This window comes from Hemitrygon akajei, chromosome 21 (assembly GCF_048418815.1).
Source record: "Hemitrygon akajei chromosome 21, sHemAka1.3, whole genome shotgun sequence".
Classification (NCBI taxonomy): Eukaryota; Metazoa; Chordata; class Chondrichthyes; order Myliobatiformes; family Dasyatidae; genus Hemitrygon; species Hemitrygon akajei.
This window is the reverse complement of record NC_133144.1, coordinates 52,687,556-52,714,093: the sequence shown is the minus strand read 5'-3', so window position 1 is coordinate 52,714,093 and position 26,538 is coordinate 52,687,556. Positions and strand designations below refer to the sequence as shown.

The following is a 26,538-nucleotide window of genomic DNA, read 5'->3' as shown; positions in this document are numbered from 1 at the left end:
TCTGGTTCATGGAGATTGCAATGGTGCATTGAGCATAATATCAACAGCAGTGGGAAATGCCTGCATCATGGTTGAAGTTTAATTTTGAACTCAAAGAAGAATTTCTCTCACAGGAAGACATACCAATAATAGCTCGCTTCCTTTCCGTTTCAGCCTCCTGCTCTACAACCTTTTGCCTCTGTGCAGAAATGAGCAACTTTGTCTTCTCTGCCTCCCTAAATCATGAGAACACGAGAGGTGGAGGAAAAAAAAGGAAGACCAAGATATTCATCAATAAACCATAGCATTTTGTTTAATAATTACTTTGCACTCGGCAAAAATCTCATTAGAGACAATATCTGTACTCTGGACAAGTACCAAGTCCAAAATGACATACTTTAATTTCTAAACTTAGTGGTGTTTATGTGTTAGTATAGACATTTTACTTTTACGTTCAGAGATTAAGTAGAATGGAACTATTTGTTTTAGACTTTAATCTACAAATTTTTAGAACCTGTAACAGAGATTGCCACAGTGATGATAAACAACGTGATTTAATGCACTAATTACATTCTTGTAAAAGATTCATGGCGAGAGATTGGCTTATCTGTAGTCAAGTTGTAACTGGTAAATGCAATGTGTTTTACTTAATCTAAATGGCAGCAGATGCAGCTTCTATGGAGCTATCTGATTAAAAGACGGTGCAAACTAGTGCCAAAATGTGCAAAGATTAAAGTAAGAACTGGATGTAAAATTTTAAGGTAAGCTTAAAACTACAATGTGATTTTCTATTTCAGTCTTCAATCTGATGCAGGATAGTCATTTAACCGTTCATAAATGTGAAGATGTGGGGACTCCTTGCTGAATAAAGCTTGATAATCAATAAATATCAATGGGCAATTGATCAAATACAAATGGTAACATATAGACCAAACAACTTACATAAGTTCGAAATTCCTTCGAATTGCTTCTGGAATTTTAGGTTTTGTAACTCGAACAGCCTGTTGGTACAATGACAAAGAAAATGAATCTCCCAACGGAAACTCGTATTTTCTAACATAATATAAAATTCCAAGACTTCATTTTGCTCCAAGGGCAAAAATTGTTTTATATAAAACACTGGGCACTTAATCATTGCACTACATATTTTACCCACTCCACCTCACCTTGCAATTCTTGTCAATATTTTCTTTATTAAGCCATTTGACAACATTAAACTGGAATTACCTACATCAGGCCCAGATGGAATTTAAGCAATTAGAGTATTGGAATTAAAAAGCCTAAGAATCAGATTTGGCAGGTGTAACAAAAAGTGAATGTACATCAAATACATCTTGATAAGAAAATGTAAAATCAAAGACTGCTTCATTTACCTGTATTGTAAGACCAGGTGCCATGGCATTCAAGTCTTTTTGTAAAGCCAACTTGAGGTTTTCATCTATTTGATCTACAGCAAGAATAAATCCAAATGTATGACTATAACATTGTCGGAACATGCCTTTGAGCATCTATATCAAACCATTATGAACAGTCCAGTGAACAGACCAAGATACATTCTCAATTCAACTTTCATAGTCCCATAATTGGTCTGAAGCAAGAAATAAGAGTTTCAGTAGTCCACATATGGTTGGAATGAAACTTGCAGCAAACTGTACCAGCAATTCTTATACAGGTTGAGTATCTGAAATGGTTGGGGCCCGGAGTGTTTCAGAGTTTTTTGGATTTTCTAATATATAATGCAATAGCTTTGGATCGCTATCATTTCCAACTCTGAACTTATGTGCTACTGGTCTTTATCTTGCACTTGCTCATCACAAATATGTACTTAACAGTAAAAATATTACATACCAGTAATATAATGAAAATATAGTGTGTGCAGGGTAACAAAAACAGCACAATAGCATTGGAAGAATACTTGAATCAGCTATTGAACAAATAATGTCAGGCTTTCAGTCTCCACCTACCATACTGTGCTTTAATTAAAAGATTACAGTACACTGCATTTCTATTTTACTCTTTTTTTTAGTGAAGATTTTACGTAAGGTATAAAAACAATCAGCATTGTAGATTTGTTCTGGTGTTAGATTTTCATCCGCAACTATCTTGGCAAACTTAGTAATCAGCAGACGCTTTAAAATTTAATGCTGTGCCTTTTCTTAAATTTCTGCAACCAGCCTGCTGAATGTTCACAATTACCTTCAATTTTCATTGCGCTGTGCTAGATCTTTGCTTGTTTCATAATCAGCATACTGTTAAGCAGCATATGTTCACTCCAGCACTGGTGAATCTACTCGTTCAATACTCACTTGATCAAAATCTTCATTTTTCCCTTAATGTAGTGCTTTTCTACTTTTCATTAACTTCTGTTCATTACACATGTGAGGTCACTTCTCAGAACCGTCTATGGTGTGCAGAAACCTATGTATTACCTGGGAAACTACCGAGCACTTTGTGGAATTTTCCATTTGTGACATAATTTTCAACTTCAGAGTTTCTTGGATTTTGGATTATTGGATAAGGGGTTCTCAACCTGCACACCATTTTGACAGTTTAGTTAGAGGATGTCTAAGTTTTGATTGCTAACCCCCCCCCCCCCCAAATCCATGTTTGCAGCTTATTTAAGTCTAAAGTTAGTACTTGCCATGATATTTAATCTTCCAAACTTTTTAAACTATCAAACTGATGCTCTGTCTGCCAAGAGAAACTGACAATTCATTTATAATTTATAGTTATTAATCATTGTATTGATGGAAAAATTCTAGTTTATCATCTTTTGAAAGTAAATAAATTTCTTTTAAACCAAGTAAGCACATCTTCACCTGGATAGTAAAGAGTGTAAACAGCCCTTACCAAAGTATTCAATGTAGACTTCCTGTAAGGTGTGTACACTGCAAAACTGGTTCAGTTCATGATGAATTTTGTTGAAGATCAAAGTCTTATCGTAGTCTGCCGTGTAATTCTTTGCAATATCATACACTAAAAGGAATGAAAATAGATAGCTTAAAATTCATACACTAAGCCTCATTTTGCATCCAGGTCATTAACATAAACTGTAAACTACTTGAGTCTCAGCATGAATCTTCTTTGCCCCTTCACTAGTAAACATCTGCTAACCTGAAGGAAGACAGTTTTTTGCCTAAGGTATACATTATACCTAACCTTTCAGGCTTTAATAGAACATAAACAGTACAGATAAGGCCCTTCTGCAAATAATGGTGCCTATTTTTTAAACTACACCAAGATCAATCTGATACTTCCCTCCCACACAGCCAATGTTCCCTGTAAAGTGTGCACATGCATACCTTTAGCTACTAGCGCACAAAGGAATTTACACTGCACAAAAAGTTGTCACCCTTTACCTTATTGGTAAGTTAAGTATATTTCACGATCGTGCGCAATTACATTTCCTTTTCCGGTTTCTGATGCGGACGGGTGTTGACAACGTGCAGTTTGCGATGATTTGTCTGCAGATTTTAGAACTGGCTTATTTTTACCTGTTTTTATTGAAGAAATTATTCTTCAACATTTTGCACACACTGGCCACGACCAATTAGAGGGAACATTACACACAGCCCTTCATTTTTCTTTCATCCATTTGCCTAGGTAAATTCTTCAAAACGTATCTGCCTCTATCACACCTAACAGTGTCTTACACATTTTTACGCTCTGCGTTAAAAAAAAACACTATCTCTGACATCTCCCTCCTAAACTTTCCTCAAATCACCTTAAAATTATGTCTTCTCGTACTAGCCATTAATCGTGCATAACAATCTTCTGTTTGGTGGTAGTTCAACAGGAACTAAAATTGAGTTGCCATGGATACCATTCGTAAAAAGGCACAGCAACTCCTCATCATTTAATGGGGAAGCTGTATGAACAAATGAAATGTTGGACCCAGTACAGAGAATGTTTCTCCATCCATTTCAATTGAGGGGAACTGAGGGGAATGGCTGCAAAGACCACAGGAATACTTTAGTTTGATTCAGTTCGAGTTGAGCCTTAAATGTAAGATAGTGGCTTTAGTTTAAAGTTTTTTTTTTCTGAATTCTTCTAAGCATTCTGTAGAACTCTAACAATCCAGGATCCTTGGGACTTTGGACGTACCAGAGTAGCAGATTTTCCAGACTATCGGATGCTATTCAAAAACATACTTTAATTTCACTAAATGCTGGTGGAATGCAGCAGGCCAGGCAGCATCTGTAGGAAGAAGTACAGTCGATGTTTTGGGCCGAGACCCTTCATCAGGACTAACTGAAAGAAGAGATAGTAAGAGATTTGAAAGTGGGAGGGGGAGATCCGAAATGATAGAAGACAGGAGGGGGAGGGATGAAGCTAAGAGCTGGGAAGTTGATTGGCAAAAGGGATACAAGGCTAGAGAAGGGAGAGGATCATGGGATGGGAGGCCCAGGGAGAAAGAAAGGGGGATGGGAGCACCAGAGGAAGATAGAAAGCAGGCAAGAAGTGATTGTGAGAGGGACTGAGAGAGAAAAAGAGAGGAAAAGGGAAAAAATAATAAATAAGGGATGGGGTAAGAAGGGAAGGAGGGGCATTAACAGAAGTTAGAGTAATCAATGTTCATGCCATCAGGTTGGAGGCTACCCAGACGGAATATAAGGTGTTGTTCCTCCAACCTGAGTGTGGCTTCGTCCCGACAGTAGAGGAGGCCATGGATTGACATATTGGAACAGGAATAGGACGTGGAATTAAAATGTGTGGCTACTGGGAGATCCTGCTTTCTCTGGCGGACAGAGCGTAGGTGTTCAGCAAAACAGTCTCCCAGTCTGCGTCTGATCTCACCAATATATAGAAGGCCGCACCGGGAGCACCGGACGCAGTATACCACACCAGCCGACTCACAGGTGAAGTGTCGCCTCACCTGGAAGGACCGTCTGGGGCCCTGAATGGTGGTGAGGGCAGAAGGGTAAGGGCAGGTGTAGCATTTGTTCTGCTTACAAGGATAAGTGCTGGGAGGGAGATCGGTGGGAAGGGATGGGGGGGCAAATGGACAAGGGAGTCGTGTAGGGACTGATCCCAGCAGGAAGTGGGGGGGGGGGAGGGAAAGATGTGCTTGGTGGTGGGATCCCGTTGGAGGTGGCAGAAGTTATGGAGAATTATACGTTGGACACGGAGGCTGGTGGGGTGGTAGTTGAGGACAAGGGAAACCCTATCCCTAGTGGGGTGGCAGGACAATGGGGGTGAGAGCAGATGTACGTGAGGATCGTTCCCTACTCGACTCCCTTGTCCACTTGCCCCCCATCCCTTCCCACCGATCTACCTCCCAGCACATCCTTGTAAGCAGAACAAATGCTATACCTGCCCTTACACTTCCTCCCTCACCACCATTCAGGGCCCCAGACGGTCCTTCCAGGTGAGGCGATGCTTCACCTGTGAGTCGGCTGGTGTGGTATACTGCGTCTGGTGCTCCCGGTGTGGCCTTTTATATATTGGTGAGAGCTGACGCAGACTGGGAGACTGTTTCGCTGAACACCTACGCTCTGTCCACCAGAGAAAGCAGGATCTCCCAGTGGCCACACATTGTAATCCCACATCCCATTCCCATTCTGATTTGTCTATCCATAGCCTCCTCTACTGTCAAGATGAAGCCACACTCAGGTTGGAGGAACAATACCTTATATTCTGTCTGGGTAGCCTCCAACCTGATGGCATGAACATTGATTTCTCTAACATCCATTAATGCCCCTCCTCTCCTTCTTGTTATATTTATTTATCATCTCCCCCCCCCCCCCCTTTTTCTCTTTCCCTCTCACAATCACTTCTTGTCTGTTCTCCATTTTCCTCAGGTGCTCCCCTTCCCCTTTCTTTCTCCCTAGGCCTCCCATCCCATGATCCTCTCCCTTCTCTAGCCTTGTATCCCTTTTGCCAATCAACTTTCCAGCTCTTAGCTTCATCCCTCCCCCTCCTGTCTTCTCTTATCATTTCGGATCTCCCCCTCCCCTTCTCAAATCTCCTACTATCTCTTCTTTCAGTTAGTCCTGACGAAGGGTCTCGGCCCAAAACATTGACTGTACTTCTTCCTATAGATGCTGCCTGGCCTGCTGCATTCCACCAGCATTTTGTGTGTGTTGCTTGAATTTCCAACATTTGCAGATTTCCTCGTGGATACTTTAATTTCAGGTTTTTTTGTCAAGATATACACTACAGTTTAATAATTTTTGCAGTAAACTCAGTAAGATAAAAGGATGCAGAAAATATACAAGTATTCTAGGCCCTGGTCTGGTCTCACACCCACCCATATCCCTGATCCAAACACTGCTCTGGTCACACATCCAACCCACAGCAATATGTTAAACCACCAGGATTTCCAAATAATTGGATGTTGGATTATTGGAGTTTTCATAAAAAGTATATGACAGCTTTGAGAGATCCAAATAAGAAAAAAGGCTATTAATGTCTTTTACTCTCTGGCTCGGTAAACTCATTTTCTTGGAGAAGGCCGGTCCGGTGCCATTTTGGACCTAACCACAAGGGATCAAGCTGGCTCCCAACTACAAGCTGGTTCTGAGAGATCTGCAATAGCCAAGATGGTATAGTATTTGGTAAATGGCAGCAAGTGAAGAGTTCACTGCGAATTCTCATCTGTTCAGGAGGAGACTACTACAACAAAGTTAATCTTACCAACACCACATCATCATGTTCCAAATTAAGTAAAACAGAAATGGGGTAAGCATAGTAAACTTCCCAACATGAATTACCATTTATTGAAGTAGATGTTTCATTATCCACTGCAATATGCTGGAGATACAATTCTGGCCTCTCCAAAGAGGAGGGGGAGAAACAGGGAATTAGAACCAGTTATACCAAACTTGACGTTTATCACCAGGAAAATGAGGACAGAGTGACTAAAAACACTACAATTTTCTGCTGATCAGAGAAAGTCAAAGATGTGATGACGAGGTCACACACATTAAAACTGTCTGAATTACTGAAGAAGAGACCAGAATAGTCCACAGAAAAATGCCTATGTATAAAAAGGTAAATGAAAATGAAAATGAAAAGGTAAATTCTTTTACCTACGTAAAAGAATCTTTATAAAAGACCATTGGTTGAATTTCATGCTCATGAAATTGTTGATCTACTTAAGAGACTACTTGATCAGAAAGAGTCAGGGAGTAAAAATAATGAGTACCCAAACTGTAATTAATTTTGTTCTTCTAGGATGCATTAAGATGTATCTGCTTGTTGTATTGATTGTATTAAAATCAATACACCTAAGTATACAAATGAAAGCAAATGGAAATAAAAAAAATAATTAAAAACTTTACAGAATGGGAAAAAAAATCACATGAACATAAGGCTCAATACGAAATAGAGCCTTATATGAACAACAAACCATGTAATTATACAAAATAACCAAAAAGGCACACAGATTGTTATTATTATCAGAGGGTCAGATAATTGGGCAAAAGAAGTTCATCTCTAGTACATCAGGTCCTGGTTAGACCACACTGGGTGTTCGGAGCACTGCACCTCTGAAAGGAAATATCAGCTTTATAAAGAGTGCAGTGTACATTTAACAGAATGAAACCAGACTCCAAGGGTTGACTTACAAGACAACAAAAGAACTGTGGCTGTAGTCTGTAATGCTGAATATTAAAGAGAGTTTTGATCCAAGTTTGATTATAGGCAAAGAGAAATTACTTCTGATGGATGGAGTGTCTAGGGCCAGGAGTACAACCAAAAATGGTGAAGTTTCCTTTACAAACAACACTTGGTGCATGGTTTACTGTTAATTTTGCAAACAAAAGTTAAATTTTTGACCAACAGATCACAGGATAAAAGCACAAATATAGAGTTAAGATCAGCTTTGATATCACCGACTGGCAGAAGGACAAGAGAGGTACACTTCTGATAAAAATCTTGCTTTTTTTTTTGCTGTTACAGAAACAGAATGCTCAAACATTTTTCAGGGCTTTAAAGTAAAGTTACAAATAATGTGTGAGATGCCATGCAAGAAACTGAGGATCAATCGCCTGGTTATCAATTACTGGATCAACTGCTTACTGAACCACAAAAAGATTGTGTTGTCCCTAATTTATTAATCATTTGATTTCCAACTGGTTGCAAGTTTTATGGCTAAATCTAAGTTTTTACCAAAACATGGATTCTAATTTAGTGTCAGAGTGTTACCCTTGTGAACAAGTCATGCATTTGGAAAAACAATGGCTGAATCTTGCACTAGTGGCATTTGGTCAATATGCATATATGGTAAAAAAATATACAGTGGGTAAGAAACTTGAAGCCTGGATGCCAAATGCAAGGAGACACAATTAAGTGTTTCTTGCTTGTTTCGTCTTAGCAAAGCAGCTTGGTCAAAAACTGCAAACCCACCATTAATATGATACTGTGGATTTCCACCATTCCTTTAGCAAAATGAAATTTCAAGGCAACTTTCTCTTCCAACTTAAGTCCCAGCTGAACTACAAATGATCCTTTGGCATAAGTACAAGTAGTTTTATTAAAAACAACAACCTTGGGGAAAAATAAAATGGAACATAAATACCACATCACCGATGCAGTAGCAGCGAGATAAAAAAAATGCTGGTTGAAACAAGAAACTAGTTAAAGATACACTGCTGTAATCTAAGACCAATAGACGTACAGTAGGAGCAGACCAATCACAAACAAGAGAAAATCTGCAGGTGCTGGAAATCTGAACAACACACACAAAATGGACAACGTCTCGGCCTGATTTGTCAACTGCTTACTCTTTTCCATAGATGCTGCCTGGCCTGCTGAGTTCCTCCAGCATTTTGTGTGTGTCAGTGTGCCCATCAAGTCTGCTCCATCATGGCCAACTCATCATCCCTCTCAAACCCATTCTCTTGCCTTCTTCCTATAACTTTGACACCCTTATTAATCAAGAATCTTATCAACCACTGGTTTAAATATATCCAATGATTTGACCTCCACAGCCGTATGTGGCAATGAATACCTCAGATTCAGCACCCTCTGGCTAAAGAAATTTCTTCTCCTCCCAGTTCTAAAGGGACATCCTTGTATTCTGAGGCTGTTCCTTCTGGTCCTAGACTTCCCCATTATAGGAAACATCCTCTCAAAGTCCACTCTATCTTAGCCTTACAATATTCAATACAATTCAATGAAAAACATCCTCATTCTTCTGAACTCCTGCCAGTACAGGCCCAGAGTCATCAAACGCTCCTCATAAACAAACCCTTTGCTTCCTGGGGTATTTCTCATGAACCTTTTCTGGACCCTCTCCAATCATTTCTTAGATAAGGGGCACGAAACTTCACAGTACTCCAAGTATTCCAGATGTGGTCTGACCAATGCCTTACAAAGCCTCAGCTTTACATGCTTGTTTTTATATTCTAATCCTCTCAAAATGAATACTAACATGCTATTTGCTTTCATTACCGACTCAAACTGCAAGTTAATTTTCAGGGAATTCGGCATGAGGACTCCCAAGTTCCTTTGCACCTCTGCTTTCTAAATTTGCTCCCCATTTATAAAATAGCCTACATCTTTATTCCTCCTTCCAAAGTGCATGACCATACATCTGCCATGTCTTTGCCCATTCTCCTAATCTGTCTAAGTTCTTCTATAGACTCCCAGCTTCCTAACTTGGCCACATAAAAGCAGGAATTATGATGGGAATGATCTTTTAAATAGACAGCCATGCATTGAATATCATGTATAATTAAAAATGCAGAACTTCTAAAGGCTCGAAATAAGAACTTAATCAGTTAAGAACAGTTAGCTACTCCAAAAAATAATTATATATGTGTGTGTATACACAAACACCCCCCAAATAAGGGAATAATTCACAATATCTCTTCCCCAACCCAGAGAAGCTTTTGAAGACTTGATGACAAATTTAATAACAGTACTTCTATTTTTTATCCTTTTCAATTTAGTTTAAAGAAATAAAAGAGCATGAAAGAAAAGAAAAATGAAGCACTTTTGCTGGAGTATCTCAGAAATAATATCCAGGATACATCACAGATTGTGTACATTTAATCCCACCTGAAAAAATCATCACTTCAGAATCTCAGAATTGAGAAATGAAGTGGAAAGCAACAGAATAAATCTGAAGCCACCATTACTTGTTTAAAAAGATTGGATTAAGCAGTAATTTTATGATGGTGATGTCAGTTTTCAAATTAAATTTCATTTTCATATTTTATCATTCGAAATAATTTGCTCAGGTTTGTACGACTGAGAAAACAGTTCAGTAAAAGTATCCAAAACTGTCAATCAACCATTATGACTGAAACGTCAAAAACCGTAAGGCTCACCAAATGCTGACCTGCACTTGGAGCAAGGCTATTCACCACCTCTATCCTGTCGAAATAGATCATGACCCCACCACTGTAGAAGGCAAAAGTAAAATATGTTTAATATTATCATGTAACAGACATAAACAACTCAACTATTAAATATTGATTATGTATTAGTTGAAAAAAATACAGAATAAACCTTAATGAAAGATGTATCAAGTAAAAAAAAAGAAATTGACAGTTCACCTATTCTCTAAGTCAACTACAGAAAAAGACGATGTTTTATGTACGTAGATGTTCACGTTACAAAATAATCACAGAAAGTTCTGAAAACACTCAGTAGAATAGGCAACATCAGTGGAAAGAGAAACCAAAGGTTTTAATCCAGAGTCCAGAGGTTGAAGCCTGAAGGTCAAAGATGAAAGTTGGTGAGCTGGAAGGTAGCGATCCCAAGGAGTTAAGGGAGCTGGTAACCCTTAAAGTCACTGCAATTGGAGGTCCATGCGAATCCAGAAGTTATGGATTGAAGGTCAAATCTGTGATCAGTGAGTCCTGAGTTCAACAGCCAGAGATTAACGAAGTCCTAAGGTGGAGACCTGCTGTCTGCAAGTCTGAGAGTCCAGGGCCAAAGACTGGAGACTGCAGTTGGCCAGAAGTGGGTTTGAAGGCCTCTCTATGTACAGGCGCGGGAGTGAGGGAAAGGGGTGTGGTTTGGTGCTGTTGCTGCTGCCACTGCTTGTGTTGTTCTGCTGAACATTGTGGGCATGCTACATTGGTGCTGGAGTGTATGGTGACACTTGAGGGCTGCCCAATACATGAAAGGGAATGCTTGTGATAGGGTGAGACCAAGATTGCCATCCTCTCATGATACCTTCATACCCATCATACCCATAGTGAGAGTCAGTTGTTTTCCTTTCTAGTTCTGATGAAGGGTCTCTAACCTCAAACATTCACTGTTTCACTATCCACAGAGACTTCATATGCTGCTTTTTTTGCCATCAGAAAAGTATGAAGGAACATTGAAATTTTCATCACACCAATTTATCCAGCTTTCATACAAAAAGAAAAGTGGCTCAAACCAAAGGGAAATTCATTGATACAAAGTAATGATAGATATCTCTGCATGCCTTGGACTGGTGCATGTACAAGTTTTATCTTAAAGTAAGAAGAGAATTATTACTAGTCAAAGTTCCAATGCAAAATATTTACAATTTTAAGTGATACAACTTCAATTAAAATAAACTGTATTCAAGTTGTTGATCCTTTCCCATAATGTTTTTAAAAAATAGTGTAATGGACATTAAAGGGCTCAAATCACAGAATGGAAACATTCACATACCTTGTTCCACAGGGAACATTTTTCACTTCATCTGTTTGTAAAGTTGTCTGCAACAGAACAGTTGAATTATGTTTGAAGAATAAATGTTAGCATCCTTACTAGCTGACAGCAAAGTAGGCAAAGAAATTGATTTGTACTATATATTATGTGAATACTATTTCAATCTCCAGCACCTATCCTTTATTAATCTATTTGTTTTTAATAAGCAATATCACTTCATTAGTATCAAGAGGTTTGGGCTAACAAAACAATGACCATGTATTAATGCCACCCTGGTTTAAATTAATAATAACAAATTTATATAGCACTTTCATACATTAAGGTTAAGTCCAAAGTGCTTTACATAGACTGTAAAGGTAAATCAATATAATCATAAAAATACAAAACGAACTTAAAGATTATAAGACAAAGATTATTTAAAATAAAATAATTGAATATAGCAAATTATATAAATGTAATCAACATCAACAGGCATTAAGTAATCCTATATGTAGGCCAAATTAAGAAAGTAGGTTTTTTTTTAAAAAAAGAAGTATTTTGAAACATCTCACAGTATCTCCGTCTATACAGTATTCCAGAGTTTTGGTGCACAAGAACAAAAAGCCGCATCACCAGTTCTTATATACTTTGCTTTAGAAACACAAAGCAAACCAGTATTCATGGATCTAAGATTACGATTAGGGATGTAAGGGGATAGACATTCCATAATATACAGAGGAGTGAGATTATTCAGAGGCTTGTATAAAATTAAGAGCATTTTAAAAGGACACAGTCAGCCAGTTTAATGATGCCAAAACTGGTGAAACTGTCTCAGATATTCTTTTTTTTTGGTTAAGATTGTTGCTGCTGTATTTTGAACAAGCTGTAGCTGATTATATCTTTCTTAGGCAGCACTGAAAAGAGTGCATTACAGTAGTCCAATTGGCTAAAAGCAAAAGCGTGTATCAATTTTTCTGTATCTTGAGATCTTATAAGAATTGAATTCTTGGATTGTTTCTCAAATGAAGGAATGCAGTCTTAATAGACTGGTTAATATGTGATTTGAAATTTATCTCAGAGTCAATAATAATGCATAAATTCTTTACTTCTGGCTTGATTTGTAAGACCAGATGATCAAGTTTATTTTTAACATAGTTTTTTTTCTTTATTTAGTTTAACTGATCCATTCTGTAATGCTACTAAGACACCAAACCTGAAGTTTCAAGAGCCTCAGGGTCATTTGGTATAACAGACAAATACAGTTGTGTCATCTGCATTGCTGTGCTAATTTACCTTGTGTTTTCTTTAAACAAGTTGACCTAATGGGAACATGTAGAGTGAGAAAAACATGGACTTTGGACGCACAATGAACAACAGTTAAAGAATTTTCTTCTCATTTCTATGACTGAAACCAGCTTAAGGCAGTACAGAAAGACCTACCCACTGATTAAGTGGTTTATGAGAATGCTGTGATCTATGGTATCTAATGCTGCGCTCAAATCTAAGAGACCAAGAGTTAATATGTTACCTGTGTTGGCATTACACTACAAGTCACGAACTACTATAAGCAATGCAGTTTCTGTACTTTGATTAAAATCTGATTGTTACTTGTCAAGAATGAAATTGTTATTATTCACTAAATTGTCAAAAAAAAATTTCTAAGATTTTACAGAAAAGGTAGGTCTATAAATCATCCAAAGCGGAAGAGTCTAGATTTTTTTTTAGAGCAGGTGTTTAATGTCGCAAAAACAAAGGAACTGGTTGTGGACTACAGGAGGAATGGAGACAGGCTAGCCCGTATTGACGTCAATGGATCTGGGGTTGAGAGGGTGAACGGCTTCAAGTTCCTCGGTAGAAACATCACCGAGGATCTTACATGGCCTGTACATACCGGCTGTGTGTGAAAAAGGCACAAAAGTGCCTCCTTCACCTCAGACGGTTGAAGAGGTTTGGTGCAGGCCCCCAAATTCTAAGAACTTTCTATAGGGACACAACTGAGAGCATCCTGACTGGCTGCATCATTGCCTTGTATGAGAACTGTACTTCGTTCAATCGCAGGACTCCACAGAGAGTGGTGCGGACAGCCCAGCACATCTGCAGATGTGAACTTACCACTATTCAGGATATTTACAGGGACAGATGTGTTAAAAGGGCCCGAAGGATCATTGGGGACCCGAGTCACCCCAACCACAAACAGCTTCAGTTGTTACCATCTGGGAAATAGTACCGCAGCATAAAAACCAGGACCAACAGGCTCTCGGGCAGCTTCTTCCACCAGGCTATTAGACTGTTTAACTCATGCTGACAGAACTGTATTTCTAATGTTATATTGACTATCCTGTTGTAAAAACTATTTATTATAAATTACTATAAACTGCACATTGCACATCTAGATGGAGACGTAATGTAAAGCTTTTTATTCCTCATGTATATGAAGGGTGTTAGTAATAAAGCCAATTCAATTCAATTAACTACTGCAGATTTTAAGGAGTCCGGAAAAATGCCAGAAACTAGTGAGCAATTGACTATGTTGAGGACACTGTCGATTAGTGGGTCAAAAACTTCTTTAAGCCTGTGGGAATAGGGAAAATTAAAACCAATATCCTTTTTCATCTCCTTCACATCCCTGCAGCCCAAATTTAACCACTTCCTGGCTAATTTGCCAGCTTGACTCAACTCTGAAGACAGGTTTAATTTTAAATTGCACATTAACTAAACTTGTGAGAACAGAATGAATCTTTACAACACAATCTCAATAGCCATATTCAGATTCCATTCAAATTAAATTCTGCCATTCTTTTAAAAAAAAGGTATACCTTTAAATTGTTTTTCTTTTACTTACTGACTTTATTTCTTACATCCTTCACATACATGAGTAAAAATCTTTACATATTCAAGACTTTTCTTGTGATGTCAATAAATTTGTGTGTGGACACTGGGACATGAACACATACAGTGTCACAGGGTGGTGAATCTGTGGAAATCACTGCTGTAGATAGCTGTGGAGGTCAAACCATTGGGTATATTTAAAGCGGGGGTTGACAGCTTCTTGATTAGTAAGGGCACCAAAGGTTATGTGGAGAAGGCAGGAGAACAGGGTTGAGAGGGATAATAAATCAGCCATGAAGAAATGGCATAGCAGTTTGACGTGGCGATTGGCCTAATTCTGCAAAGTCTTAAGGTCTCACATATGAGCAACTATCTTACTTGCTGAGCACATCTTCCTGGCTTGTGAATGATGGCTGCTTGGCTCAAGAGCTGCCAAATCATAAAGTTAATGTCACAGCTGAGAAATTGACTTTCAACAGCAGCATAATTCTCATCCTCACTTGATCACTGGCAATCAGCTTTAAGGCCATCTTTTGCAATTCTTTCACTGCTTTATCCGTCTTCTGTCAACTATCGTTTCATCACACTCTTGTCACGCTTTCTTTCATTTCCCTCTGTAACCACTTGCAATCCATTATGTTTTAAGTGCTACTCACTGTTCCATGAAATGTAATGAGCATTACAGATATGCAAATCTTTATTCTTACATCCTTGGCAAAAGGAAATGGAACACAATCAGATTCATTACTTCTCCTCTGGTATATTTAATTTCTGCCTTTGAACAACATTTTAACATGAAATCTTTTTTTTATTTACTTAGAGATACAGCACAATAACAAGCCCTTTCAGCCCAACGAGCCTGCATTGCCCATGTAACCAATTAACCCAATAATCTATATATCTTTGGAATGTGAACACCTGGAGGAAACACACACTGTCACGGGGAGAACATACAAACTCCTTACAGACAGTGATCACCAACACTTGCCATATTCTCAGCCTCATGTGCATGACAACTTTTCTAATGATTTGTTCCTTAAACCAACTTGTATAATGTGGCACTAAAGAATCCAGCTCCTGAATGAATCCTGAGCAACAAACAATCAGCTGGAGGAACTCAGCAGGTCAAGCAGCAGGGCTTCCAGCTGAAATGTGGACTATTTCTTTCTTCCCACAGATACTGTCCAACCCACTTGAATCTCCTTCTCCAGATTCCAGTATCTGCGGTCCAGTCTCTTGTGTTTCCTGAATGAATCTTGCTTTGTGTAAGGGATCTCACCACTGGTGGATAGAGTGCTGGGTTACTCAAGGAGTGCACAAAATATGACAAAGTCACATCCCACATTCTGTGGTGCTGTGTTGTAGTTCTCACAAGAAACTGCTTCCATGTACATATTTTTCTTAAACTCTCTCCATGATCTCTGAACGGCATTTAGTTTACTAGGAATGATAGTTTAAAATTATGACATCACTGCTGCAAATTACACATGCAATACAATTCTTTAACTTCTTTCAGAATATTAACTTAGCATCAATTTTTCATCCACCATGCATTGATTGAAATCTGAACAAGCAGGGCTAACCTGAACAGATCTGAAGGATGTAATGAATGGTATCATGACATGATATCCAGGGCAACTTGGAGTGACCAACAACGCACCACCTCTAAAGAAAAGAAAAAAATATTGAATATGGTGACACTTGAACACAGACACAGACAGAAATGTTCAAATAGTGAGTTGCTGTAAAAGAATGTAACTAATATTGACATGAATTATGTCTGCAGCACAGAACAGGTTCTCATCTGAATTTTAATTATGCACGTAGCATCTGGAAAATTACACAAGAGAGGTGCCCTTAGGTCTGAAAGATCTATGCTGACGTTTCTGTCCTGAGCAAGCATCCTCTATCATCAACAAATTTTAAATGCTACTATCTACATCACTCTCACATAAAGCAACAAAGCAATAAAAAGGTACATTTTGTTCTTGGATTACCTTTAGAACCCATTTCTTACAAAGATAGATATTAGTAATATTCAAAGAGCCAGAAGGACCTATTCTGCACCGCATCTCTAAATAATAAATATAGTTTATATATAAATATAGTGTTAGAAATTTTAAACAGTACAAAGCACAACATTGAGGATTATGCAAGCCACAACCAGTCCCAAAGGTGCAAAGGTAGCCAAGTATAATTCAAAGCTTGTTCCAGAATACAAAGTGGAAAGCAGTTGAGGCACACATTTGGCACTGCTACAGAGCAAATCTACCTCCACACTAGATTAAATATAGGCATTTCCACCTCACCCACCTAAGGGCCAAAATCAAAAAAATGCGAGGCTACGATCAGGGATGTGCTTTTCGCTGAGGATGCATCAATGTTCCCTCTAATTTGTAATGACCAGTGTGCACAAAAACCTTGCGCTATGCAACTTTTTGCTAAGTGACAAGTGTGCACCTGAATAATTTCTTCAATAAAAACAGTATAAGTAAGCCAGTTCTAAAATCTGCAGACAAGTCATCGTAAACTCCATGTTGTCTACACCGTCCACATCAGAACCCTGAAAAGGAAATGTGATTGTGTACGGTCGTGAAAGATACTTAATATGTCAATGAGGTAGAGAGTGACAACCCTTTGTGCGCAGTTTAAATTCTTTTGAGTGCTAGTTGCAAAAGATGTGTGTGCACGCACACACAGACCCCCCCCCCCCCAAGAGGGAACATTGATTGCAACCCACACAAATATTGTGAAGTATTGTACAATAAAAACTGACAAGTAGGTAAAGACAATGCATAATATAAATTATACTGACAAGATCAATACGAAAGTGGCAATTTCTGTTGCAAAGATTGCACTGATAACTGGTCTCAGGTCTGCAGATGTTGAGTTCCTTTCTACGGGCCCATTAATCTTCTGCCGCTTTCAGGAATTTTCCCTCACCTGAGTTAATGTGTGGCTTCAGGGTGCTTCTCCATCTGGTGTGGACAGCTTCAAGTTCCTCACAGAACTCAATGTTGATGTCCAGTGTTTTTATGTCCCTCTTGTAAGACATCCTTGTAACGCAGTCACAGGTGACTGGCTGTTCTCGTCTGAAGCCAGCTCACCACAGAGGATGTCTACTGGGATGTGGCCATCCTGCATGCTGCAGACATAGCCCAGCCAGTGCAGCCTACACTGCCGGAGCAGAGTGTACACTCTAGGGAGGCTGGCATGTGAGAGAACTTCAGCACTGGGTCCTTTGTCTCTCCAGGATATGCCCAAGATGTGACAAGACACCTTAAATGGAAGGCATTGAACCTTCTTTCCTGCCTAACATATATAGTCCAGATCCCACTGCTGCACATCTTTTTTTAAAAAATCATACAGTGAAGACGACTGCAAAACCAAGACCACTGTGCAAAAATCAGGCAAAATCAAAGTCAAGTCCATGGTAGAGCAAGAAGGGAATATAATAAATGAATGGTTGAATTAATTGGCCCTCATTTTAGCACGCTTGATAAGATCAGTAAAGGTATTAAGTGGTCACCTCCTCTATAGTTAAAGAGGTATCCCTGCCACTTAGCAGGCAGTTCAGGGATTGTCTGCTTTTAGACTTAATATTCTGTTTGTACTTTCCAGAAGCCATCCCTTAACCTCTAACAAAAGAGATATTTTAAGTGTCTCATGTTTTGTGCTCAGAAACCTCTGCCTATCTATGGAAATTTGATAGGGGTTCTCCTGGTTGGGATGCGCTCCCATTGTAAACACGTTGTTCTGCTGAAGTTCCCCTTTGAAAGAGGAATCTCTAGGAATCATAAAAAAACTTGGGGAAGTTTGTAATATCGTTAAATATCATACAAACTGGAAAGGGTTGAAGAGAAAATACGTCAAGAGTGGAGGTGATTTAAAGACACATTAGAGGGCAGTCATTAGGTTAGGGAAGTGTTTAGATTGCAAGACATAACTGCTCAGAAAGGAGATAAATAAAGGGAAGTTGGAATGCAGGCAAAGTGCAGGAGAGCTGATTATAACATTAGCAGATTCACAGCAGACAGATAAAACCATAAATTAGTGTACATTGTTGCAAAGTGAATGGAGGAAATGAACATGTACAACAAGCTAGAGGAACTCAGCAGGTCGGGCAGCATCCGTGGAAACGAGCAGTCAACGTTTCCGGCCGAAACCCTGCGTCAGGACTGAAGAGGGAGGGGGCAGGGGCCCTATAAAGAAAGTGGGGGGAGGGCGGGAAGGAGAAGGCTGGTAGGTGCCAGGTGAAAAACAAATATGTTAGATATTTGACGGTTATGACCATACATGGCGTCCTCTACTGCCATGATGAGGCTGCTCTAGCAAAGGAAGGCAAGTCCATCTGTCAGCTAGATAGGGGCAACTCCTCAGGAGATAAAAACAGAGATCAAATACTTAAATAAAATGAATGTGAAATCCAGCTATAACTACTGTAATGCAAACACCATAAATTGCTGGAATCTTTTGGATCAGAGGACTATCTTTGAGCTCTTACTTGAAGAGATCCTTACTGTAGATTGTAATATGATCTAAAACCAACGTGTTCAAAGTAAATTTATTATCAAAGTACGCATATGTTACCATATACTACCCCGAGATTTATTTTCTTGCAAGTACTTACAGGGAAAGAAAAGAAATACAATAGAATTTTAATTTAAAAAAGCTATGCACAAAGACTGGAAGACAACCAATGTGCAAACAGACAAACTGAAAATAAAAACAATACTGAGAAAATGAGTTGCAAAGAGTCCTTGAAAGTGAGTCTATAGGTGATAGAATCAGTTCAGAATGGTGGTGAGTGAAGTTATCCATGCCAGTTCTGGAGCTTGATGGTTGTACTCCTGAGCCTAATTTAAGACTTCTGTACCTCCTGCCTGATGGCAGTTGGGAGAAGAAGTCATGGCATGGATGGTGGGGGTCTTTGATGATGAGTGTCACTTTTTTGTGGCAACACTCCATGTAAATGCACTCAATGATGGGGAGGGCTTTGCCTGTGATGGACTGGGCTGTTTCCACCACTTTCTGTGGCCTCTTTCATTCCTTGGCATCGGTGTTTCTGCACCAGGCTGAGATGCAACCAGTTAGCATACACTCCACTGAGCATCTTCAGAGGTTTGCCAACATTTTTACTGACATGGCAAAGCTATGCAAACTAAGAAAGTAGAGGAGCCGTCATGCCATCTCTGTGATTACACTTATGTGCTGTCCCAGAACAGATCCTCTGATATGTTACTACCAAGGAATTTAAAGCTACTAACCCTCTCCATCTCCGTTTCCCCTACTGAGGATTTAGTTCATGGACCTCTGGCTTTTTCCTCCTGTGGTTAATAATTAGCTCTTTGGTTTTAGACCATAAGACATAAGAGCAGAATTAGGCCATTTAATCCATTGAATCTGCTCCGCCATTCCATCGTGGCTGATTTATTATCCCTTTCAACCTCATTTTCCTGCCTTCTCCTTGTAACCTTTGACATCCTGAATAATCAAAAACTATCAACTTCCACTTTAAATATACCCAATGACTCAGCCTCCACAGCAGTTGGTGGCAATGAATTTCATAGATTTACCATCCTCTGGCTACAGAAACTCCTTCTCGGTTTTGCTGATGTTGAATGAGAGGTGGAAATTGTGGTACAACTCAATCATATTTTCAATCTCCCTCCAATATGTCAATTCATGAAGAAACCCAACACTGACATATGGAGATACAAGAGACTGCATATACTGGAATCAGGAGCAACACACAAAGAATTGGAGAAACTAAGCAGGTCAAGCAGCACCTATGGAGGAAAATGTATTATGCACGTTTTCGATCGAGACTCCGGGCGATATGAGATTTTCTTTCTGTGATGTCATGATCTGAACCACAACAACTGGGAAAGCTGGGATCAGGATGAAAGCCACAAATATAAAATCTCTCCAACATGTGGTGATACATTGGATAGAGAAGATCCATATCATTGTGGGGCAACCGCAAGTTAAGGCACTGAGAAAAACAAATCAAAATGAAGGCATGCTGATTTTACTAGGCAAAGTCGATGCAAGATGGAAGCTGGGGGGGGGGGGGGGGGGGGAGATGGGTGGGGGAAGTGTCAGGATTTTTGCATGACCGATATCTTTCAGTGTCTGTTATATCAAAACTTAACGGTTTAAACGATTTCCTTGAAGTATGTGTGATTACATTTTAGTCTCTTTGGATCGTTGAGCAATAATTGTATTTTGCTTAAAGTGTGTGAACGGTCTGAGGTTTAGAATGCTATATGAGGTGTGGCAATGGGAGTTCACATGATGAGTGAAAAGGTGTTAACCATTTGTTTAATCTGTATTGTAAAACATCTGCTAAACATAATATAAACAGTGGAGTGAGAGTTCTCAACTACAAAAGATTATCTATTTGGAGATAGAGCATGGTAATAAGCCATTCCAGCCCAACGATTGTGCCCCTCCCATTACACCCATGTGACCAATTAACCTGCTAACAGTTGCGTCTATGGAATGTGGGGAGGAAACCAGACTATCCGGAGGAAACACTGCAGTCACGGGGAGAACGTACAAACTCCTTGCAGATAAAGTGGGAATTGAACCTGGTCACTGGCAGTATAACAGTGTTATGATAACCACTACGCTGTCGTGCCAGCCTAATCCTCCAGTATGAGCCAGATGTGGAGTCTAAATGTAAAATCCATATATAAATGCATGCAGCCAGCGCACCCCACACATTTAACTTTATGGTACTGACTGTTGCGAAACTCAACTTTGTTCAGAGAAGAAATTGCTGGAAAATATCCCAATAAAAAGCATTTGGGCAGGTTTTTGGATAGGAATGGCCTACAGGGATGTGCACCTAATGTAAATAAATGGGATTAACATAGATAGGCAACAACTTGTTTGCTATCATTAAAATTGTCTTCTGTCCACATCCCATGCACAAAGCTAGCTCATACAGATACTTTGGTTGACATAGATGAATTAGGTTGAAGAGCCTGCCTCTATGTTGTTACTATGACATTTACATGCCTTCCCCTTGCCCTACAACAAGCTCACTGTCCTCTTTGCCAATCACTTATCTCCCTATAAGATCACTAGCTCAGTCTTCGGAAAGTAAAAAGTTCCAAATGCTGGAGATCTGACATAAAATCTGAAAATATCCACTAGCTTTAGTATCCATTGACTATGTCACAGCCACAATAATTAATTGAATATAAACAAAGAATCCACATAAAGACCAAAGATACATTGCCTTGTAAAAGGATTTAACTGAGAGTTTTTAATTTGTGAAGCACATGCTCCTTTTTTCACAGTACAACCCAAAAGACAGAGAAAATTGTAAAACACGAATAACTAAAAATTCAAAAAACTGAAATGTCAGCAGTTCACAAGTATTCATCCCCCTTTGCTCAGTACTTAGTTGAACCACCTCTCATAGATCTTACAGCCAAAAGTTGTTTTTGGATAAGTCTCTATTAGCTTTGAACAACATGATGAAGCAAGATTTGCCCATTTCTCCTTGCAAAGTTGCACCAGATTAGTTAAGGAGTGGCAGTAGACAACAATCTTGAGGAAACACAAGGAAATCTGCAGATGCTGGAAATTCAAACAACAACACACACAAAATGCTGGTAGAACACAGCAGGGCAGGCAGCATCTATAGGAGAAGCACCGTCGACGTTTCGGGCCGAGACCCTTTGTCAGGACTGACGAAGGGTCTCGGCCCGAAACGTCGACAGTGCTTCTCCTATAGATGCTGCCTGGCCTGCTGTGTTCCACCAGCATTTTGTGTGTGTTGTTGTAACAATCTCGATGTCTTGCCAGAGATGTTCGATCAGGTTATGCTCAGGACTTTGACTGGGCCACTCAAGGACATCAATTTTCTTCATTTGAAGTCATTATACGGTTGCTCCAGCAGTGTGCTTTGGATCATTGTCCTGCCAAAAGACAAACTTTCTCCCCAGTTTAATCTTTCTGACTGAGGCTAGTTGTTTTTTTCACCCAAGATCTCTCTGTATTTAACAGTATTCATCTGCCCATCAATTCTAACCAGATTTCCAATCCCTGCTGCTACAAAGCATCCCCAGAGCATGATGCTACTTCCACCATACTTTGGTAGGGATGATGTTACATGGCTGATGCACAGTATTAGAATTATGCTACATGTACCGCTTAGTGCCGAAGCCAAAAAAGTTCCACTTTAGTCTCCTCCAAAAACAAGACCTTCTTCCACATCTTTACAGTATTTTCTAAGTGATGCTTTGCAAAGTCTTTATGGGCAAGGATATATATTTTTTTAATCTATATAGCCAGGGCTTCTTCCTTGCCACTCTTCCATAAATACCCTTTTTGTGCAAGATCTGAGAGATTGTGAAGCCATGAACTTCATCTCCAGTTGCAGTCACTAACTTCTGAGCTCACAGAGTGAATGCTGGCACCACAGTAGCCTCTCTTACAAGTACCATTCCTCCCTGGCAACTAAGTTTAAAGGGACAGCCTGACCTATGCAATATGGCTGTGGTTTCTTATTTTTCCCACTTTTTTTTTTAAACGATGGACTGTACTAAGCTCTCAGATATGTTTAGTGCCTTTGAGATGGTCCTGAAACCTTCCCCAAATTTGTCTTCTCTACTACAGTTTCCCTGACTTGTCTTGAATACTCTTTTGTCCTCATTTTGGTTTGGTCTGTTGAGAATCTACCATATTGTTGGACCTTAGAGAAAGGGGGCATTTATTCTTGTGAATTCGTTGAAAACAGGTGATCCTCCTATATTCCACATCAACAAATTGGGGGAGTTGGTAAGGTAATACAGCACATTGCACCTCAGGAAATTTATCATAGTAATTACAAAGGGGGCGAATCCTTTTCAGCCTCACAATTTTGTTTTTTTTAATTTTTAGTAAATTACTGACAGATTTTGGAATTTTTCTTTTGATTTGACATGATGCAAAATGTTTTGTAGATTAGCTCAAAAATAATCCTGAATATTTTTTGAATTTAGAAAATTAGACAGTAAAATGTGAAAACAGCTGTGGGGGCTGAATACTTTTTAAAAGGCACTGTACATCCATGCTATGGGAATGCCACTAAAAAGCTAAATAAGCATAATGCATATTTATGGATTTTCCAATATTCCTCAATTATAAGGATCCAAACACATTTGAAAGTTCACAATCTAACAGTGTTCAGCTTCATTTTTAAGAAAGAAGTCTCTTTATGCATCCAATCAAACTTATTTAGTCAGGTTCCAGTGAAGTACCTTTACTACAGTTAAGGTGCTTTAAAAAGAGAAGTTGGTTTTGAGCACTTTGCAGGAACAGTGTTCAGACATCAAACATGGCCATTGTGAATAACTGATGACAAAGGTATGGCAAAAAAATGCATCTCTTTAACTCACAGAAACATTGCAAGAAAAAGGGCGAATCTAACAGATCGAAAATCTGCATAGCAACACAGGAAGTACAGTTTCAAACCAAGTCCAGACCAAAATGCTTACTATTTTAAGTACGGAATACTTTGTAAAGAAGTTGGCATTTCAATAAAAAAAATCTATACAACAAAATCCATAAATAATCCTGAAGGCACACATTCAGCGATTCAGGAACAGCTTCTTCCCCTCTGCCATCCGATTCCTAAATGGACATTCGATCCTTGGACACTATCTCACTTTTTTTAAATATACAGTATCTCTGGTTTTTTGCACATTTTTAAAAATCTATTCAGTATACATATACTTCAATTGATTTATTTTTTTCTCTTCTGTATTATGTATTGTATTGAACTGCTGCTGCTAAGTTAACTAATTTCACACACAAACACGAGGAAATCAGCAGATGCTGGAAATTCAAGCAACACACACAAAATGCTGGTGAAACACAGCAGGCCAGGCAGCATCTATAGGAAGAAGTACAGTCGACGTTTTGGGCCGAGACCCTTCATCAGGACTAACTGAAAGAAGAAATAGTAAGAGATTTGAAATCTCTGCCTGGCCTGCTGTGTTCCACCAGCAGTTTGTGTGTGCTGCTTAACAAATTTCTTGTAACATGCCAGTGATAATAAACCTGATTCTGATTCCACATCAATGATTATATAGTGGATTCTCATTAATTGGGCCATCGATTAATTGGGGCAGCTGCATACTTGGAACAACTCTTAAAAAACAAAAACTGAGAAAACTGCCAGGATTCTCTTTGCTTAATCAGGGGCAAGAGGCTGTGCTGAACAGGTTCTAAGTAGTGTTAGTTTGGCGTACCTTGACACTACACCATGCTTAAAGCAAACAGTTTTAAATAGTGACAGTTGCGTGTGTTTGTGTCACTGACTGTTGCTGAGAAATAAGCAGTAAGACAATTCGGAACTGATTTGCTCACTGCAGTTTCAAGCATTCAAGCTCAGAGATGCCAGAAACTGCCAGGAATGAAACTGAAAGGATTTCACCACTTCAACAAATTAGGAACTACGAATAATTCGAGGTATCAGCAACCATCTTTAAAGTAACAAATGAAAATGAAGAATTGGAGGATGCAATCGGTAAAAGGATTGTATGAATGCATTCCATTATCTGCACTAGGTATTCTTGTTCATTGTGTACACTAGGTGGATTCCTCCATTGATAACTATTAGGAACAAATACACTACCAATAGACTGAAAAAACACATAATTCTAATTTGTTCTGTATTTTATTTAAATAAATAACTTGTTACTCAGTTCTTTTTTATACCTTTTTAACTGTTTCCACGACATGTCAGCTAATATAGGCAGCCACTAAATTGGGCCAAAAAATATTGGTCCCAATGTGTCCCAATTAACCAGAATCCACTGTACTTATCAAGCATACAGATCAGTAAATGAACTGATTCACTTGAAATCATAGCTCAAAGTATGCAGGAAAATATGTGTTATATATCCAATCAAATTGGTTAATTCTTCTAACATCAACCTAAATGCAGAGCTGGAACTAATAACAGCTCAAAAACAAATCAGTGTGTACTGGAAGGCCATACAAGCTGCAAGTGATCAGTCAAACATATCTTGTCACTGTTGGTATCAACAAGCATGTGCAAGATAATATTGTCAAAGACTCCCTTGTAGCCAACTCCTGATGGTTAATAAACCACTGATCTATCATCTAAAGAATTGCCATTTGCAAGAGGAAAGAAAATGGCAGAAGGGGTAGTCAAAGCAAAATCTAATGTTCTGTGTTCCTCAGCGTACAAGTCATTCACCATAATTTTTCCAAACTTTTAAAGATGCTTTGCAGTATTACAAAAAATAAGAACACAAGTAATGATTTATGACTTCATACATTGTTCATGATAGGGAATCCAATCTTATGAAACAGACTTAACAATTTCCAGACAAAATGAAATCATTTGGGAAAGAACGCCACTTCAACCAAACAGAACTTAACTAGAACACACCACAATTTTCATTCCTGATAAACGAGGGAAATGAGTGCAGTGGATTCTGGCTATTTGAGCCATCGGTTAATTGGGGCAGCCACTTATTTGGGAGAACTCTTAAAGAACAAAACCTAATTGATAAAATTGCTGGGATTCCTTTTGTTTATTTGGGACACTATGCTGCTTAAATGGGGCAGAAGACTACTGTTGAACTGTTTCTAACTAGCGTCATTCAGATGCACTTGTGTGCATGTTAGACACTACACCATGCTTAAGTGTAAAAAGTTTTTAAAACAGTGTCAGTTGCCTGTGTTTGTGTTCAAAAAGCTGTGATTTTTGTCATTGATAGTTGGCAAGGAATAAGCAGCAAGACAATTACAATGGTTTTGCTCATTGCAGTTTCAAGTATTCAGACTTGGAGATGCCAGAAACAGCTGGGAGTGAAAATGAAACAATTCATTTCAACCACTTAACAAGTTAGGAACTACAAATAATTTAAAGCTATTGATAATCATCTTGAATGTTATAATGAAAATGAAGATTTGGAGGATGAAATTGCATTGTAATAACGGCAGCCTATTATCTACACCAGGTGTCTGCGCTGATCTTGTTCATTGTGTACTCTGGATGAATTCCTCCTTTGATAACTATTAAGAACTAATGCACAATTTTATAGCTCTGTAGTACTACCGGTAGTGTTCTGATTTGTTCTGAATTTCATTTAAATACGTAATTTATTTCTCAGCTTGTCT

At 38.9% G+C, this 26,538-nt stretch overlaps 1 protein-coding gene across 3 annotated transcripts in view; it reads right to left on the bottom strand.

The window, feature by feature from the left end:
- LOC140714307 (erlin-1-like) overlaps positions 1 to 26,538 on the bottom strand; it is a 46,196-nt gene that overhangs the window by 7,668 nt on the left and 11,990 nt on the right. For all 3 annotated transcript variants that reach the window (XM_073025422.1, XM_073025424.1, XM_073025425.1), the window contains exons 4-10: positions 15,969 to 16,050; positions 11,578 to 11,624; positions 10,268 to 10,329; positions 2,830 to 2,955; positions 1,353 to 1,426; positions 922 to 980; positions 124 to 215 (exon numbers count right to left, since the gene is read on the bottom strand). In XM_073025422.1, coding sequence (XP_072881523.1) covers positions 124 to 215; positions 922 to 980; positions 1,353 to 1,426; positions 2,830 to 2,955; positions 10,268 to 10,329; positions 11,578 to 11,624; positions 15,969 to 16,050 — 542 coding nt within the window. The remainder of the gene's footprint in view (positions 1 to 123; positions 216 to 921; positions 981 to 1,352; positions 1,427 to 2,829; positions 2,956 to 10,267; positions 10,330 to 11,577; positions 11,625 to 15,968; positions 16,051 to 26,538) is intronic.